The sequence below is a fragment of the Larimichthys crocea genome, chromosome VII (assembly GCF_000972845.2).
Source record: "Larimichthys crocea isolate SSNF chromosome VII, L_crocea_2.0, whole genome shotgun sequence".
NCBI lineage: Eukaryota > Metazoa > Chordata > Actinopteri > Sciaenidae > Larimichthys > Larimichthys crocea.
The window spans coordinates 22,543,240-22,562,819 of NC_040017.1; the positions used below are offsets into that span (position 1 = coordinate 22,543,240).

General features: G+C 39.2%; 2 protein-coding genes across 3 annotated transcripts; both read left to right on the top strand.

The window, feature by feature from the left end:
* Positions 1 to 1,812: 1,812 nt before the first annotated feature.
* Positions 1,813 to 8,866, top strand: usp16 (ubiquitin specific peptidase 16). 2 transcript variants are annotated; one of them, XM_027280477.1, is made up of 18 exons: positions 1,813 to 2,117; positions 2,193 to 2,256; positions 3,657 to 3,847; positions 4,527 to 4,630; positions 4,719 to 4,831; positions 4,916 to 5,148; positions 5,233 to 5,328; positions 5,421 to 5,551; positions 5,636 to 5,723; positions 6,072 to 6,153; positions 6,255 to 6,346; positions 6,439 to 6,492; positions 6,596 to 6,766; positions 6,875 to 7,559; positions 7,812 to 7,906; positions 8,069 to 8,155; positions 8,238 to 8,385; positions 8,469 to 8,866. In XM_027280477.1, the coding sequence occupies exons 2-18, from the start codon at positions 2,199 to 2,201 to the stop codon at positions 8,588 to 8,590; spliced, it is 2,550 nt and encodes an 849-aa protein (XP_027136278.1). In that variant the 5' UTR covers positions 1,813 to 2,117; positions 2,193 to 2,198; the 3' UTR covers positions 8,591 to 8,866. The 2 variants fall into 2 exon arrangements, with proteins under 2 accessions (XP_027136278.1, XP_027136279.1); XM_027280478.1 differs by lacking the exon at positions 1,813 to 2,117 and having other exon boundaries at positions 2,132 to 2,256.
* An 18-nt stretch (positions 8,867 to 8,884) lies between these two features.
* On the top strand, positions 8,885 to 14,347 carry bach1a (BTB and CNC homology 1, basic leucine zipper transcription factor 1 a). Its single transcript, XM_027280479.1, has 5 exons — positions 8,885 to 9,116; positions 10,418 to 10,675; positions 11,330 to 12,499; positions 12,586 to 12,792; positions 13,163 to 14,347. Exons 1-5 carry the CDS (start codon positions 8,925 to 8,927, stop codon positions 13,547 to 13,549), a joined length of 2,214 nt encoding a protein of 737 aa, XP_027136280.1. The 5' UTR covers positions 8,885 to 8,924; the 3' UTR covers positions 13,550 to 14,347.
* The last annotated feature ends 5,233 nt before the right edge of the window (positions 14,348 to 19,580 follow it).

Below are 19,580 nucleotides of genomic sequence, written 5' to 3' on the forward strand. Positions count from 1 at the left end.
AGAGTGAAGCTAAGGAGAAAAGAAAGAAGGGTGAAGAAAAGAAAAGCATTGAAGGAGATAATATAATATATAAGATAATATATATGTGATAACATTGTGTAGGCATGCAGGAAACATTCTGCATACAGATAAAGTGTTTGTTTAATTACAAATTAAATATTCTATGAAAATCCAGAAATGATATGTTAATAAAAAAGCTGGTTAAAATACATAAAAAGTACTTGTCCCCGTTTTTTATTTCATAATGATAAAATTTAACGATTTTTCACCTCTGCATTCAGAAATCTGGTCACCTTACCATAGAGTGAGTTTATTTAACCCACTGATCGTTCAGATTTTGACCCTTTTGCTAAATGACCAGATGCATGCATGCATTTTTCTACCAGGGATGTGGACGAAACTCCAAGAAGATGAGACTCCTCGGTCAGATCCACATTGCCTGGTGATCAGTTTGTACAGCTGGAGTGTGTGCAAAATCCACCAAAGACTTGATGACATTTATGACTTTCTCACTTTCCACTGTACTTTTTATATACTCTCTCCAGGTTACTGTGTTCTAAATGTTCTAAAAAATTATTCTACTTTCTCTAAATAGTAAATGGAGTTATAAAGGTTATTTCCACATAACTTTAAATCCATACCCTCCCCAATTGTCTTATTCACACCCATCCCACCCACCACCTGTTTGACCTGTTGCCCTCTGGCAGACGCTACAGGGGCACTAGAGCCAGGAGGACAAACAGACTCAGGAACAGTTTCTTTCCCAAAGCCATCACCATCTTAAATGCACACATGCACTAGCCCCCCAACATGCAAAAACCTCTTGTGCAAAAATCTTAACCTGTGTGTCACGAGCAATAACCTCATGTGCAATAATTGTATAACTGCTTTTACCATGTGCTATGCAAACACAAGCAAGATGCAGCATTCACTTTTTATGAATACGCCCTGATTTCTTTGTATCGCATCTTTATTTTTGCATTTTGTGTTTATATTGTGTTTTTATCTTTGTCTATACTGCACTATTACCTATATTAGTAGTTTAAAAATCTGTATTTATATTTCCTTTCCGATTACATGTAATATTATTTATATCATTCCACTACTTTTGAAATTTTCTACCTTAGTACTTGTTTTGAACATCTGTACACTTGTCTTTTAATGCCTGTTTGTTTTTTGTTTTGTTTTTTGTCTATTGTAGAGGCTGACTTATATTTCTGTCTGTTCGTTGTGGGTTTTTGCCCTTTTATTTGATTCTAGTGTATATTACACTTTCTGCTGCTGTAACAAGTGAATTTCCCCGCTGTGGGATAAATAAAGTATAATCGAATGTAATCTAATGTAATCTAATCTCTGTATATATATTGTGTTTTTATCTTTGTCTATACTGCACTATTACCTGTATTAGTAGTTTAAAAATCTGTATTTATATTTCCTTTCCGATTACATGTGCAATATTATTTATATCATTCCACTACTTTTGACATTTTCTACCTTAGTACTTGTTTTGAAAATCTGTACACTTGTTTTTTGTCTATTGTAGAGGCTGACTGATACTTTTGTCTGTTTGTTGTTTTGTTTTTTTGCCCTTTTATTTGATTCTAGTGTATATTACACTTTCTGCTGCTGTAACAAGTGAATTTCCCCATTGTGGGATAAATAAAGTATAATCTAATCTAATCTCTGTATTTAAATTGTGTTTTTATCTTTGTCTATACTGTACTATTACCTATATTAGGACCAGCACTAATTCCGTTGTGCAATGACAATAAAAGCTTCATTCATTCATAAGAAGCCCTGACGTGTAATGAGCTGTTGTTTCAACTCGGACTGATCCTATAGGCGCACACAGGAAACACGCGTATCGAGCATTAGAAACAGCGACACCGTCACATTTTGTTGTCTGCATGTGTCAGCTGGGATTTTTTATTTTTTATTTTTTACATATACATATATATATTTTGCATCATTTGAAAGTTTGCACGCGTCTTTTCTAACATGCGCTCCTTCACGTCGCGGCTGTGATCGGTAAACACACTGAGCGATGTCCGGGTCAGTTCATTCAGAGTAAACGAAACTGAGCAAAGTGTGAAAGCTCTCAGCCTCCGTCTGTCACAGTAAGTCACATATTACTTTGCTGTTTGCTCCTGGCTGCTGAATGTGTGACTGCTCATCTCTGACTGTGTCATCAGGTGACGATGGGAAAGAAAAGAGGCAAGGACAGGAGACAGGAGGAAGAGGACATTGACCTGACAGGTGAATAATATCACATCATCATCATCATGGCAAATGAAAAATGGAAATGTACTTTATTCATACAGCCCTTTACAACAGTGCTTTACAGTGGACTTTTGAATGAAACATAATAAAGGCACACACACATAAACATACAAAACACACAGATTAGTCTGTTTTCTACACTTTATTGTGTCAAACAATGATTACATTTAACAGTTACTTTCCCAATCATCACATTTTTTTTTCCCACCCTGTATGTGTGAATGAGGAACCTTCAAATCATAAACAACCCAATAAACAAACAATCAGGACAAATGAAATAAACTATACATCTATGTTTACATATATGCCTCTGAGTATCTAATAATATTATACCATATTTCCCTCATAGTTTTGTCCATTTGGTTGGTGTACACTCGTTCAGAACCATTTGCAAATATACCTCAGAAGAAATAATAATAAAGAAACACATAGACAATATTATGATCATATCATGTGACGCTCAGAACACGGACATTTGATTATAAGATTTGACTATGTAACAGTGATGTAAGCGTGATGTAAGAATGGTTATAAAAGGTTGTGAAAAGTAAAAAGTAAAGGGGAGTTCGGATTTGCAAGCAGCTGTCTACGTGTTGTTGTTTCATCACGTTTTGGAAGTTTTCTCCACAACAACAGCAGATAATAAATAAAGAGAACAATAAGTAAAAACAAACAAAATTAAAAACAGTAAAGGAACAGTGAAAACAATACCATACAACAAAATCGAATAAGATGAGATAAAAGTGACGTCATACTACTGGGTATTAAAAGCCATCCTAAATAGGTGAAATTTTTAGCCGGGATTTTTAAAAAGGCCCAGGTCAGAAACAAGACGCAACTCGACAAGGAGCTTATGTTTGTGTTTATATTTTGACCTGGGCACTTCCAGCAAAAGTTGATTTGTAGACCTCAGAGCTCTACCAGGATCTCGGACAGTTTAAAAAGCTCAGATAAATACGATGGGGCGAGCCCGTTAAGAGCTTTAAAAACAAATATTAAAAGTTTGAAGGGAGTTAAGAACAGGAGTGATATGCACACGTATGCTGGTGTTGGTTAAAAGACGGGCAGCAGCGTTTTGCACAAGTTGAAGGCAACTGAGAGAAGACTGGGAGTCTAACCTTGAACTTATTAAGACATGGATGGTTTTCTCAAGGTTGTGACGACTTAAAAACATTTTAACTTTGGCCAGGAGACGCAACTGGAAGAAACTAGTCCTGACAATTTGTTTGTCAAACCTCAGGTGACTGTCAAAGGTCACTCCCAGGTTTCTGACGGTTGAACACAGCTTAGAAGCCAGCCGTCACAGTATCCCCAAACACAATACATTCAGTTTTGTCATCGTTAGGTGACTCTCTTGTTTCATTTGTGACTCACAGGTCCATCGTGCAGACATATCAAGAAGGGCACAGACCAGACTCTTCTGAAGAAACTCTCCGGGGTTTCTGATTGGCTGAGCTGCCAGGTTTGCGAGAATGAAGAGAATAAAGAAAACATCGGCGCCGCCATGCAACAGGACTCCGAGGAAGAGCAACAAGCTGTGTGGATGTGCTTGAAATGTGGCCATAGAGTGAGTTTATCCAACCCACTGATCATTCAGATTTGACTGTGTCCTACATAGGGATGCACCGATAATGAAAATTCTTGGCCGAAAAAGAAAACCAAAAATGAGGAAACCAAAAACCGAAACACCTAAAGAAATGATTACCTCAGTTATTAGATTGCATTGATAGCTATGACTGTGTACTAACCTCACAAAAGTCGAGGCATTGCAATTCAAAGAATAAATCAATTAGTATGAAAGTATGAAAATATGAAAATATTTATTTAGCGTTGACATTACAACAATGCACAATATAATTTAAAATTCAAAACAAAATGTTTAACTTGACCTATAACTGACTGGTCTGCTGAACGATTCTAAAATTAAATATATTCTCTCATAAAAACACAAAGTGTATTTAAGTCAAGTGCCTTTTTAAATATTTCTCTGTAGGACTTCTACAACATTCCTTTTCTGTGCCGCCGCCTTCTCATATTGGGAATGTCTATCTATCTATGTTTGCATTTGAGGTGATAAATTAAACCTGACGTTGAGAAACTCTTCAGATACACTTCATCACAATTCTGTTTCGGTCGTGTTGTTTCGGTGATGAAAATTTTTCGGTGGCCGAATTTTCTGTGCATCCCTAGTCCTACATGACCCTTTTGCTGAATGACCAGATGCATGCATGCGTTTTTCCTACCAGGGATGTGGACGAAACTCTGAGAACCAGCATGCCATCAAACATTATGAGACTCCCCGGTCAGATCCACATTGCCTGGTGATCAGTTTGGACAACTGGAGTGTGTGGTGAGTATGTTGCTGTGGTGTGTGTGAATCATACAGACATACGTTTGCAATGAGATGTTCCTCTTTTCATGCGTTGCCAAACTTCCAGGTGTTATATATGTGACGATGAAGTCCAGTACTCAAGAACAGGACATTTGGCTCAGCTGGTGACCAGCCTAAAAAAACAAACCTCTGCAGATCCCATAAAGAGACCACAGAAAAGTAGGTCCCATTGGAACATTTGTCATCACTTTAATGTATTGCATGAGTGTGAATGAATGAACCATGTTCTGTCTGGTTATTTAGGAGTGAAGGAGGAAGACAGCTTGTTGGAGGTTGAGGAGAAGATAGAGCCAGTAAAAGCAGAGGAAAACGAGGACAAGAAGGAATGCAAAGAAAACAAGGACCAAAAGAAAAATTCCAAGAAAGATAGTGTTGGGAAATCACAAAAGTCTGGCACATCTGGAGACAATGGTGGCGTGTCAGTAAAGGGGCTGAGCAACCTGGGAAACACATGTTTCTTTAATGCAGTCATCCAGGTGAGCTTGTACCTCGTATGATTCTGAAATGACAGATGTCTTGAATCCTTTAGTTATTATTAATTGCTGTCTTTGTCTTTCCAGAGTCTCTCTCAGACACAGCTCTTAAGACAGACTCTCAACAAAGTGACAGAAGAGAAAATGAGTCTTGACATTACGCCCGTCGCCTCCTCAGATCTGGTGTGTTGCCATTATTCTTTAAATGCTTCCTTTTAACTGTAAAGACAGCGGATTTGTTCTGTTTGTTACATTAAGACTTTTTATAATTGCAGGAGCCTGTTGTGGTACAGTTGGACCAGCCGGGATCTCTGACTTTGTCTATGTGTCAACTATTGAATGAGATCCAGGAAACCAAGAAGGGTGTGGTAACACCGCGGGAGTTGTTCACACAAGTTTGTAAAAAGTAAGTGCGACCTACGAGTTCAGGTAGAACTCACTAGCACCGTTGTATTAAGCCTCTTTTAATTGTCTCGTGTCATTTCTGCAGAGCTGCAAGGTTCAAAGGATTTCAACAGCAAGATAGCCAGGAACTACTGCGCTATCTTCTTGATGGGATGCGAGCTGAGGAGATTAAAGTAAATATTCAGTTCAATTAATCGTTTTAATTGGTGAAAGATTTACATTTGAAATAGTGTATTGTATTGACAGCAGAACAGCCAACTGAAATGTATTGCACTGTGCACTTGAATCTAAAAAAGTGAATGATGGTTAAATAGCACCCCCACCCCTCATTTAATGACCTTGGAGATTTTACTTGTCCACAAATGGGTTGCTTCATTTTCACAGAGTGGAGGTTTGAGGTGATAAGAGGCTGAAATAATTGAGATTCAGTGAAAGTTGTATATATCTGCAGGATCTCCTTGTGGCTTCTCAAAAGGTTATTTTTTTTTAATCATTTACATTGATTCTGTTTGTCTCTACAGAGAGTAAGCTCAGGGATCATGCAGACGTTGAAAGAATCCAGAAAAGGCACAGATGGAGAGCAGCTGAAAACACTAGTTAAAGGTGAGTAACTGTGCTATGAATTAAGCATCTTGCAGTCGGTGTCATTTGAGCAGTAGTAGATACAGTCTCGCACGTAATATTTTTTGTGATTCTGATTTCAGAGTATGAGAAAAATGGAACTCCGAAAAACTTTGTCGACCACGTATTTGGGGGAGAAATGACCAGCACTGTAATGTGTCAGCAGTGTAAAACGGTACGTATTGTTGACAAGATAAGATTTTATAATATAGATAATTTTTTTTTAGCGATGTGTTGAACTAAATGTCCTCTGCTTTGTACTTACAGGTGTCTGTAGTCACAGAGATGTTTTTGGATCTTTCTCTTCCTGTTTCTGATGAGGTAAACCTCCTTTTTTTTTAACATTTTTAACAAGTCATTGGGGCATTTGTTCATGCTTTATTTGTGTTACATGCATGTGCCCTCCTGTTACCACATATTACAGGCATATAGAAAGAAGAACCAGAAAAAAGTAGTTCAAAAGAGCACCAGCGAGTCAAGCCAGGACGGTAGAAACAGCCCTGCTTTGACCAACGGTGTTGATGACATTCCCACCGTGGCTGGCAGCAAGTACCAGCAGAAGAAAGCGAAGAAGCAGGCAAAGAAGCAAGCAAAGGTGAACAGAATATGCTATATACAGAGGAATCGTTTTGATGAAGGGTGTTTAATCATTGTGCAGAATAAATTAAATTGTCTTATATTGTTTCCTTGTCTTTGCTTACAGCAGCAAAAAAGGCAGCAAAAGCTTGAGGGCAGAGTCACTTTAGACAGCCTCACATCTCCAAGCCACACAGAAAGTGAACAGACAGATCTTACTGCGGAGGCAAAGGACGGGGAAAATGCTGATAATGAAATGCATGAAGAAGCCCCACCGAGTGAAGAAAATCCAGCACAAATCAGCGTGTCTGAAGAGGGCCATAAGAATCTTGACGCAGCCGAGGATGAGAAAGAAAAAGAAGAGGACGAGGATTCAGTGATTGACTGTGACTCATCGACTACGTCATCAGTGAGCAACCGTTTCAACGTCTTATCAGAGGAGCGGCAGTCAAAGGACAGCATCATAGACGATGACAAAACATCCGACGTGGATCAGGATGGTGAAGACGACACACAGCTGGTGAGTGAAATGGAGAAAGTGACCCTGGACGATGCCTTCGTAGAAGACCCTGATGCTGTGGGACAAGCCACGACGAGTGAAGATGAACCGGAGGCTAAAGAGTACACCGTAGTAAGTCAGGACCCAGAGCTGGCCTTCCATACGCTGGCAACGAGGACGGCCCCTGAGAAACAGGAGTGTTCAGTGCAGTCGTGCCTCTTTCAGTTCACAGAAGTGGAAACCCTCACGCAGAACAACAGCCTGCTTTGTGTCACCTGCACTAAACGGCAGCCAAACAAAGACAAAGCTGCAGGTATGGAGAGCTTTCCAGAAGCATATTTAACCTGTTGTTGACATGCTTCTGTTCTTGATATTGTATAAATTGAATATGTTTGTGGATGCTGGTGCAGCACAGTATCACAAGTCCGGTAATTTTAACAAGACGAAGAAGCCAATTATATTGTGTATCTTTGGTCTTTGCTGCTTCTTTTTCTCTAAGCCACTCTTTTTTTTTTCCCCATTTCGAGATCAATCGAGTTCCTCATCTTTATTTGTTTTTGTTTAGGATCCAAGAAGAATGTCTACACCGATGCCTTAAAGCAGATGCTGATCTCGTCGCTCCCACCAGTGCTCACTCTACATTTGAAGAGATTTCAGCAGGTTGAAGAACATTTCTTCATTTTTATACTTTTGATCCAAATTGACTGTCAAGCCAAGCTGTTTTTATTCACACAGCGGTGACACATTGTTTTATTTATATCATGTTTTGTCTTTTTATAAGGAATGCTAATGGGATCACTTTTGTTTTTTTTTTCCCTCTAGAATGGATACAGCATTTGTAAGGTGAACAGACATGTCCAGTTCCCCCTGATACTGGATCTAGCTCCTTTCTGTGGGGTTAAATGCAAGGTAAATATTAAGTTGATTGGTCATATAAGGCATCATTGTTTTATTGTAGTCTAAGTACTAACAAAAAGTTGTTCCCAAACAGAATGTGACGGAGGGAGATGCTCAGATTTTGTACAGTTTGTACGGCATCGTAGAGCACAGTGGAACAATGAGGTCCGGTCATTACACAGCCTATGTGAAAGTACGACCCGAGTGCCCTAAACCCTCATCCAATGGGCATGCAGCAGAAGGTAGGTGTACTCAGGTGTGACGGTTCAATAATTCGGTCCTGTTATTTGAAATATGTCCAATAACTTAATCTCATCCCTTTCAGGGGACGCGGGGCAACCCAGAGGATCCTGGTTCCATATCAGCGACACAAGCGTTCAGCCCGTGAGCGAGAGCAAAGTCCAGAGTTGCCAAGCCTACCTCCTCTTCTACGAAAGAATCCTCTAATCGAACCATGCCTCCTCACTACTCAGGAAAAAACCCCACAAAAACAAACCAACCTGCTGCTTCAGCTCCACAGTACGAGGGATCTCAAAAAGTTGACCAACCTTGGCCTGTTTTTGAAATTATGGAGGGGGACATTTGACAGTGTTGACATTTTTTTCATCACAGTTGGTGTTAATGACGTGTATTATTGCAAACAGGACAGCTGTGTGTGTGTTTCTCACTCTTATGACAAGGTGTGCGGTGGAAGTCAAGATGGATTTGTACATGCAAAAAAAAGAAAAAAAAAATCAGGATAAATTAAAGTTGGAATTTGTACAAAATATTTATATTTTTAATGAAATGTTTCCAAATGAGAAAAACTTTCTCCTGTCTTTATATACCGGCTGAGGGGGACACACACACACTGAGCATGCGCAGTACAGCCTCTGGTCCCGTATTATCACATGACGAGAAGAAAGCTCCGGATGGCCAGAACAGACTGTACTCTAAATTTACCTATGGCAGTGTTATGAAGCTGACATGGCAGGTCAGTGAACATTTGCCCCTTTTTTTTTTAAATGAATAAACGAAAAGTTAAAGTGTGTGTGCAGGTTTTTAGTCTTTTAAAAACAGGAAGACACGTCCGCTCGGCGTAAAAACAAAGCTAATGGCCTTTAGCCCTTAAAGCCTTCCCGTTTTTTTTTTTATATAATTGACCATTAATTAATGTGTGAGCTAATTAAAATGCTGTCAGTCCTTATTAACGTGTCTCCTTATTTACTAACTTGTGCTATTTTTTTCGTTACTCCTCTCCGAGCCCATTTTTTTTTTGCCTTGCCTAAGCATGAATCAGCATTTTAAACTTGCTGCTCCAAGTTAAAGTTAACTAATCCTTTATTATTTTAACTAAAGTCAGAAGCGTGTGGAGCCCAGATCACTAGAAATAAGCTGCAATAATAATAATTTTCTGATGCCCATAACAAAAATACTTTTTTTTTTTTTTTTTTTAACCATACAGCAACATAAACCAACAAGATATTAGTCATGCTTTGAGGTATTACGGTAATGCAGATGTGTAATATGCAAATACTTCTAGATCTGAAATGTCAGTATGAAAATGTCCTCGGTGGACACATATAATAAACACAGCACTGTAACTTTGTACCCACTGCACAACACACTAGACCTACAGTTAATTATTGATTTATCTATGCAGGGTTCCCACGGGTGCTTGAATTCCTTGAAAATGCTTGAATTTCAATTCAGTGTTTTCAAGGTTGTGAAAATGCTTGAAATTTGTGTGACGTCTATTTGTCACTGTTATTGCGCTATGGTAGTTACACAATACACCCTGAGAATACAAGCCAATTCACAATTAGTTAAAAATCAAAACAGTCAATCTACCACCATATGAAATAATGCTAATTAAACCCATATTATTATGCCATACAGTGGCACCGCTGCGCTTCCCATGACCATCATGGCAAACACAACTAGTAGGCTACCTATTTAAAGGTGCTGGAAAAATGGAAAAACTGGTGCTTGAAAAGTGCTTGAAAAGTGCTTGAATTTGTTCATGAAAAAGGTGTGGGAACCCTGTCTATGGGTTATAGTATCAGTTGTGGTTTATAAAATCTGTCTAAATGTCTCGCTTAGACCTACCAACAATACAAACTTGAAGCTATTATAAAGAAGTAGAGATATTATTCACATTTAAGAAGCAGGGACTCACAAACTTTCACCAGGTGTGCTTTAAAAATAACTTATTTTTTAATCAGATATCCAAACTAATCACTCCACACTGTGCTCTATTTTGTCTTTGTTGTTGTTGTTGTTGTTGTCACACAGGCTGAGCTCCTCAGAACCATGACGTTCCAAGCTCCTCGCATGTCAGCGTTCACCTTTCAGTCTGCGGTGCACAGCACCCACGTTCTCCAGTGTCTGAACGAACAGAGGCAGCGGGACGTCTTGTGTGATGTGACGGTGGTGGTGGAAAACAAGAGTTTTCGAGCCCATTGCTCCGTCTTGGCTTCCTGCAGCGAGTACTTTCACAGCAGGTTTACCAATGTCACCAGACAGAATCCCATCATCGCCTTGTCTGATGAGGTGGGTGTCCTGCTGTTCAGCTGAAGGTTTTTCTAGATAAGAAGTGACACTGCAATTTTTTTTTTGATCTGTGCATGAATATATTGTTAGTTACACTGAAACAATAGTTAAATAGTTCTGTGCTGCAGCTCTGAACAAACTTAGTCTTAATGTTAGACTTACACAATAGTAATAATGCTCTTTGGACATCCCCAAAGAAAGAAAGAAACATGATGACATTACACTCAGAAAGCTGCGATATGTGCACATGCAAGACCAGCCACCAAAAAGTGTTTCATCAAAACTAAATAGTTATTTATCGCCTGAACTGGAAAGTGTAGAAAATGCAGACACTGCACATTTCCCTTTTTTTCTTTCCAGCGTTATACAAGTTTGGGTAACATGACATGTTGGTCAAATTTGCAACCCTTGCAATGTGACTCATGCATGTGTGTACATCACAATGTCTGTGGCAACAATATATCTGTCAGCAATGCATTAGTGTTGTAATAGTTAAATAGCAGTTTTATGAAACTACCATAAGTCCTGACATGTTTCAAACATTCCTGTATCCTATATAATCCGATGTTTCTAATCCACCTTTCGATTGTGCTCATATTGTAATAATTTAAGGTGGTGTGTCTTAACAATTTGTTGTATCTCTTTTCTTCATAGGTAACTGTCGAGGGGTTTGAACCATTGCTTCAATTTGCCTACACATCGAAGTTAAACTTCACCAAAGAAAACATTCATGCTATTCATAGTGCTGCTGAGTTTTTAGGATTTCATAACTTGGATTCAGCATGCTTTGATTTCCTCATCCCAAAGTTTTCTGAAGGCAAAAAACCCCCACAGGAGGTCAGGCGTAGAGCCTGTTGTCGAAGTCGGGATCCTAGTGCCAGCTTTGCTTCCAGCGTAGAGAGCAGCCAACCAAATTCATTTCAGTCACACAGCTCAGTGCCTTCAAGAGGTGATGAACGAACAGACTTCCCACCACAGTGTCCTCAGAGCGCACAGGGTCAAACGAACAGCGGGGAAGAACACTTCTGTTTGGAGAACTGTGGGCCACAAATGGCTCCCTTATCTCTGGACTTAACGGCAAATGGTGTGTGCCCCATGTTGTCTTTGCCATGCCCAGACTCCAACAAAGCAGATCATCCCTCTCAGTTCTGCGAAAGAGACATTTTAGAGATAGGAGATGTGTGTAATCAAAGTGAGTCGAGTTTGGCAGACTGTGGCTTACCCTGTGAGCTGTCAGCCCCGGGAGATGTGAATCTGCCAGAACTCATTGAGCCAGCAGGCAGCAATGTTAAACAGACTGTTGAGACTCTTGGTGCTGAAACCAATTGTAACCCTGGTTCATGTACACTCAACACATCAGGGGCAGGAGATTGCAATGAGTTATTAGAGCAGAGTGAGGTTGGCCTCGAACAGAGAATGACAGGTGATCTCTCAGACCCTAAACTAACTGCTCTAATCCACGATGAGGGATTTGAGGAGAGGAGCAGCGTGGAGAGAGAAGTGGCTGAACATCTGGCAAAGGGATTTTGGCCTGACCTATGCCCATCTCAGGCTCAACCAATCCCCCTGGATCCCCTGGACCAAAACAATCTGGCGAAGGCTTCAGACTTTCATTGGCTGAAACAGCTGGACCTGAGCTCCAGTGTAGGCGAATGTCCCTTCCTCAAGGACCTTGAGACAGGTGATGACTCGGGTCCACGCACTGACAGTCTGTCCCAGTCAGAAAAGAGCCCCTACATGTCTTCCTCAACACTCAACTCTGGGGACGACACAGATCTGGACACAGATGGGGATACTGAAGCCAACAACAAAAGAGCAGCAGAGGTCATTGTGATACACATCTGATGTTTCGTTATTGAGAGGATATTTAGTCATATAAATCTAACTCATAAATCCTGTACCTTTTATAGATCCAGCTCCCATTCCCAGTGGAGCAGATTGCATCATTGACCCGGGCTGCATTCCAGCAGCTTTTAAGACACCATCACCTGACCCAAGATCAGCTGGATTTTGTCCACGACGTCCGCAGAAGAAGTAAAAACCGCGTCGCTGCACAGCGCTGCCGGAAGAGGAAACTAGACAGCATACAGCAGCTGGAATGTGAAATCAAAAAATTGGTGAGTTGCCTTTACTTTGTTTGGTATTGAGTTACAAATACTTTGATCTTTACTGCTCTCTAGTGATGACCAGTATGAACTGCAGCAATGTGGTTGAAAGTTCTTTTGTCTTCCTAAACAAGTTTCTGGTACAGCTCTCACCCTCCTTTCACCTCGTGTTCGTTTGACATACTAAAACAAAAGCATACATTTCTTTGGTATGAGAAGTTGATAAAATATGCTCGCGTTTACCACAGTCCCTTGCTGCCAAGTGTTTGGAAATATACATGGCGACTTCTGAATGAAGATTAAAACAATGAGGACTAATGACAAAATGTCCCAATATACCATGAAGAGAAATAAATGAGCTTAACCGTCATTATCTCTACAGAAAAGTGAGAAAGAACGCTTGCTGCAGGAGCAAACCGAGCTGGAGCAGAACCTGGAGGAGTCGCGGCAGAGTCTGTGTGGGTTATGTAAGAGCGTCAGCACTGAGCCTGGCTGTGATCAGGACCACTTGCAGCTTCTCGCTAAGCTCTCGTCACCAGACTTATCCATCTCCCCCCCTAGCCTAGTGGATAAAGACGAAGAGTCCCAAATGACTGTTGAAATGGTAAGTTGTTCTTCGGAGTGTGACCCAAGCAAGCTGCCTGCAGACTTAGTTCAAACTGCTTTGCCACAGGCCGGCACACAGGCAGAGGAGGCTGGTTCTCCACAGAGCTGCCCAGATCCCGCATCTCAGCTCAACGCCTGCCTGGACATAAAGAATTTAATGTAATCTCCTTTTGGGGTAAATATGCTTAACCTGTGCATTTCACTGAATGATTTTCTGCCTGATATCAGTATCTTAAAGTGACACAAAGAAATGTCACATTTCCTTTGCTGTATTTCTAACACAGAATGGAGTTTTCATCATTTCTAAAGTGCAACAATTTTCAGGTAATTCCCACATTTTTCCATTTGTGAATTAGGAGGACGTTAGGCTTAAAATTCAGTTTGTTTTTCTCAGGGAAACTCGTAACCTGACTGTGTTTTGATGGTTAAAATAATTCTTGTTGCACACCCAGCCCACTCTTTATGCACACTTACACTCTAACAAAGGTTGTTCACAGACATTTCTTTTATTCAAGGCTTATTTGTTTGTCATTATAATCTTGACATATACTGTATTATTATACTATGCTGTTCCTTTGATTAAATATGCACAGCACTAACAGAACTTTATACAATAGATTATGAGGAATTGTTACAGCTAACATAAATTCACAACAGCATTATTTGAATGCCAATGCATAGTTTGAATGAATATTTTAGAAATGGTTCCAGTGTCTGAACGTGTTACAGGGGAACATAAGAAGTGATGTTATGTAATGCAAAATGTGCCTTATGCAGTAGTATAGCGTTAAAAGAAAGATACAGGCAATCTTTGTATATTCTTGTCTCAAGCACTGTTGCACATTAACCCAGAGCCGATATCGATGGCATTCTCTTATGTTTAGGTCTGTCTTCATGTTGAGTATTTTTTATTAAATGCTTTCATGGATTACAGATTTAAATAAACAGCATTTTGTTACTACTCAGTGTTTTATTTTCAACCAGCAAGAAGTAGAAATATTCCCTGCTCTATTGATGCACAGTACCACAGTTTGTCCAGTAGATGGAAGTACAACTCTATAAACCTCACAAGCTATGCTGACGGTTAATTGACTGACGAGAGCACTATAGCAGTTTTATTTGTTCCTTCTCCTTCAAGGTTTAAAGTTGTTAGAATTTTTTGTAACAAGCTGTAAGCTCCAGTAAAAACACATTTTAAACATGGAGTGACGCTGATGTCAGACTGTTGAGTAAGCACTCGTGGAAACAACAAAACTAAACTAATATTCAGTCGGCCAAGTTGGGCCTCAAGTCTAAATAAGGCACATGAAGCTCATTCAAAGGTACTTGCATATTCATGCTTTTTAATAAACATGAGTAAGACAAAACAATGTTGGGTAACGGTACTGCTAGTAACAGCTGGAACTGAACATGGATTTATTAGATCCAAGCACTACAGAGTATTCTTAGGAAGACTATAGATTGGACAATACTAGGGTTGAAAATTAAAGGTACGCTCAGATGAGGCTGATGAATGATCCAAGCTATGTGAAGAGTGAAGGCACCCAGAGGCTCCACAGGCAGGAAATTAGAAAAAAGGTGTAAGCCATCCTTGTAACCCTGCAGTCCAAATTCAGTTATAAGACTCATTATGCTGTAGATGACAAGAAGAAGTCCTTCCAAATTAGTGAAATTAGATATGTGACGTTCGAGCTTGAAAATATAAATCAGTGAAAAATAAAAGTCGAAGTTCATTGCTTTTCTTAAACTATAAATCATAAATGTATTGGTTCAGCATGCTTTCCTGCTTTCATTTTTTTCCTCCACACCATCGACAGTCATGTCAGGGTGGTCCGTCCATTCATCTGTCCAATTCTCATGAACATCTCTGGAATGCCTTGAAGGAATGTCATCAAATTTGGCATGAACGTTCACTTGGACACACAGTTGAACTGATTAGATTTTGGTCAGAGGCCGCTGTGACTCCACACTGTGACCAAGAAATCTAACGCTTATAGGAAAAATGATAAAGTGAGTTCATATCTAAAAGGTCAAAGGACAACTTTACTGTGACATCATAATTGTTAATACTTTTCTGGCCATTAATCAATGTCATAATTTAGGAACAGAAGGGGAGATTGTGACCCTATTTCAAATTTGGTCAGACTCATAACTGGTGACAGTAATCTTGGGTACCCACCTTGAAACCGTTGTGATTGTATTGATCTTTTGTGCTGCTTGGTTGAAGATGTGCGTGAAGCATCCACCTTTTAGAATTTGCAGCTTTTTTGCAGCAACACCCGAACTCGATGCAGTGTCTATTGTCATGGCTGCAACATTGTGTTCTATCAGAATCCACTTCATTGGCCAAGTATGTAAATCTAGACCATCCACCTACAGTAAATAGTAGTTCACATTTTACATTTTATTAGACAAAGTCTTCATTACATATGTGAGACTGGATCTAAACTACAACTTAATGAAAAATGAATTGCAGTCGTTTTATTATTTATTAGTTTTATTCATTTGTAATTTGTGTCAAAACTGCAGCAAATTTTCCTAACATACATCAGCATGTCTACATACGCAGGTCCACATGTAGACATGTTGATGGTAACAGTAGGTGGTCAGCTTGCCCTCATTCATGGTTAGGTTTTGCACAAAGAAGTACAACAAAGCACAAATCAGAAACAAGAGCTTCTGATGCTCCCTGCCGACACAATCATTGCTTTAATTACTAAGCATGCCACATGTTACAATGACAACTCTCTTAAAACAATCTGCATCGTTCTAATCAGCTGAAAAGAAAATTCAAAAGTCACTCTGTTCTGTGTTTCATATTATCCTTTTGACTTTCTCTCTTGCAGCACATCAACTAAGGCACCGCAACTTCATCTGTTTTATGAATTGTTGAGCTGTGAAAGCCCACTGGGAATAACATTTGTTAGGGTTTAAAGTTAGTGGTGTTGGTACAGAGCTAAAAATGTTCCTTCTTATTTCAGAGGAGACTTGGTTAAACAGATCTTTATCAAACAGAACAGCAATTTTAGGAATGACCTTATAAAATCGAAGAAATTATTTTATGAAGATGTTTTCATCTTCTGATTTTAATTTCCTATTTCTTTCCGTCTATACAGTGCTTCTTTTGTTGTTTTGTGTCCTTTCAAATAGCTACTGTGGCACTTAGAGACAATGAAAGGAAAACATATCATTGTGTTTGCCTCAGAACAATCCAAAGGGTTAAAGTGGTAATTACACAAGCAACAATCTTTCACTATACCTGTCTTTGAGGAGTCGAACACCCACTGACACACAAAGCCGTGACTCTAAACTCCACAAGTGGTGTTACATCTAAAAGTCAAAAGGATTAGATGATGATAATGCCACGGAGATAAGAGATCATCTCCCTGTGTGCCATGACACACATCTATAGAAAATCCTCAAGCTGATGTTTGTCAAAACTGCCATCACCTTCAAATACCAAAGCATAATGAATTGGACCCATTTCTGAATTTCTGAATTAGGATTCTTCCCCTAGAGTTTGTGTCTTTCTGCAGAGTCTGGATTTTGGAGCATTGTAGCACAAAAAGTAAGATTATCTTCTTCTGCGAGCTACACAGGAAGAGAAACTTGATTTGAGGAGGAAGCAGCTGTGCGGCATGGCAAGGTCAGAGGCCCATAATCCGCGGCCTCATTCATGCGAGATTAAAAACCTGCTCTGAGTTCTGATTAAGAACGCAGGGTTAGAAGATTAAAGACCAGCAAACAAAATGAAAGCAGTTTAAACCCAATCCTGGAATTCATCAGAATACCAAAACCTTAAACTGTCATTACAACGTGAGATTAATGCAAAGCCCCCTTGAACTCTGTGTCTGTCTTGATATATCTTCTGTGTCAGAGCCTATACTTTCTTTTTTACCAAAAATCGAGATGATCCACTTTGTTCTGTCATTACTCCCCACCTCCCTTTTTCTCTCACTGAAATTATTATTTTTTTAATCAAAATTTAATGTTGGCAGTATTTCTGGCTGAGGTTAAAGTCGATAAAATAACCTGTACATTCATTTTATTTTATTTTGTCACACAATATCAGGTTTTATTTTTTTTAATGGGCTTAATGTCCCTTTTACTCACATTGATTCCAGCCATTATTCTCTGACAGAGAGACTCCACAGTACTTAGGTAGTAAGGATTAGGAAACAAGAGGCAAGGAGGGAAACAAGGATTAGAAATTGAAACATCTGGAAGTTAGCTTGCTTGCAAAATTTGCTAAAGTAGAGAATGTATATGCTAATAAAACTAACAAACTGGTTCCTTAAGTGCCATAGCAGATACTATCTGGTAGGTCTTGTTAAACAATGAGGAATGGTTACGGGATTGTGGTTGCTACAATAACTTTTCCATATCCATTTTAATTTGAGACAAACATGAGATGTTCAAACGTCAGACCAATATAAACCAAAATCTTTGATAAGGTAAAATTGTTCCCCCGCTCAGTAAACACCAGAATATAGATTGATATGTCAATTCATTTTCTTATTTACCGCAAGAATGCATCACGTTTCACTGCAGCACTGCAGTGACTGTCATGGACCCATGAATACAGAACTAAGGAGTGGATATACATATAGTATTGGAGTTTCTCTGGCAGGGGTCAGAATCCTAGACAAAAACACAATACTTGTATAATCAATTGCAGCATAAGGTCCATGACCTTCTTGCAACACAACATAAATCTTATAAGCTGTTGAGCTACTGTATCCTAACTGATTACAGGCTGCAGTCACTATGAACTTCATTTTGGGGGTAGTGCTGCTGAGAAGGGGGCTGTATCCCATTGACAGGATTATATAAATGAGGACCATAATACTGTAATCTCCCAGAGAAATGAGAGAAACCAGGGGACATGCCGACCCCAGCTAGCTAGCACCCTGGTCTGCAACCATCAGATTAACAAACAGCTGGTTGCATAGTGACAGATTACATTCACACTTGTTTTCTTGTCTTGACAGTCTTCTCTGGGTTGCATTTGTAACAATCGAGGCGGCAAAGAAAAAGTGCCTTTCAAAACAGCAAAGTCATACAGTATCTGAGAACAACTACTACAACCGGTCATGGGGAAATTGTCAGAATTTATCAATGTCCTCATCTAGCTGGAAAAGCAAGAATGATGCCTGCAATTCTACCAAATATTTTTTGTAAATCAACTTCAGATATATATTTTTTCAGCTCAGCGGTGCAGAACAAAATCCCTAAAGTTTAAAGAAAGCCATCATCCTTTGAACAATGTCACATACTGTGGGTTAATCATGCATTTGAAGTGCGCTGGTGTTGATGGACACAACAGAGAGAGTTTTACATTGTTTGTCTGTGTTATGTAGACAGCAAGCATATGTCAAGTCCCGAATTAACAGCTAGATCCTCAACACCAGTTGTCAAATGTAGCCAAAAGATGATCAAGTTGACTTGTGCAGTTCAGTTACAGCACTGGTAGTTGCTACTGGTAGTTGAAAGTGCTGCTCTATGTAACATTTAAAACATTTTAACAAGGATATGAAATACATTTTTATTAATAAATGTATCGAACAGCATAAAAATAGAAGGTCAGGTCTCCTTTTTCCATTAGTGGGCAAACACACTCAGTTAAGCAGTTTAAATTTAAATCCTGATAAAAAGTTAAAAAGCTAAAATGTAACTTTTGAATAATAAAATATGTGATGCAAGTGAGATGCCATTATGCCAGTTAGGTTGATGCATTGCTGGTAATGAATGCCACGCTAACATTGACTGGAATCATTATTTTTCAGAAATGTATAATGAAAGAAATATTTTTTTTTAAATCACCCAGGTAATAATCACAATAACATTTTCCATTTGTGAACTGACTGTAGTACACTGTAGATATTTATATAAGTAACGTCTTTGAGAAAAACAATGATTATAAATCGAGGTAATGATTGCTGGTCAAGAATCCTCAACTGTCCTTTATAGGTATAATTATTTCAAACCTGAAAACCTGTCACATTATATGACACAAATCCTATAATACAGAGACACAACAAGTGACGCTCAGTATTACCTGTCAGATTTGGGGAGAGAAGAATTTCATTACACGTGGAGGATTTACTAATCTGTGTGACAGGGCCTCCACAGATTTAAACCAGGGGTGTTTAATGTTTGTTTCTAATCCACTACCTAATGAGGATGTTATTTTA

Excerpts from the sequence above, each read along its gene's own strand:
- usp16 (XM_027280477.1), top strand. The coding sequence starts at position 2,199 with ATGGGAAAGAAAAGAGGCAAGGACAGGAGACAGGAGGAAGAGGACATT. Across the intron at positions 5,552-5,635 it reads TTCACACAAGTTTGTAAAAA|AGCTGCAAGGTTCAAAGGAT; the intron begins GTAAGTGCGACC and ends TCATTTCTGCAG. Across the intron at positions 8,386-8,468 it reads CAATGGGCATGCAGCAGAAG|GGGACGCGGGGCAACCCAGA; the intron begins GTAGGTGTACTC and ends CATCCCTTTCAG.
- bach1a (XM_027280479.1), top strand. The coding sequence starts at position 8,925 with ATGAAATGTTTCCAAATGAGAAAAACTTTCTCCTGTCTTTATATACCG. Across the intron at positions 12,500-12,585 it reads ACAACAAAAGAGCAGCAGAG|ATCCAGCTCCCATTCCCAGT; the intron begins GTCATTGTGATA and ends TACCTTTTATAG. Across the intron at positions 12,793-13,162 it reads AATGTGAAATCAAAAAATTG|AAAAGTGAGAAAGAACGCTT; the intron begins GTGAGTTGCCTT and ends TTATCTCTACAG.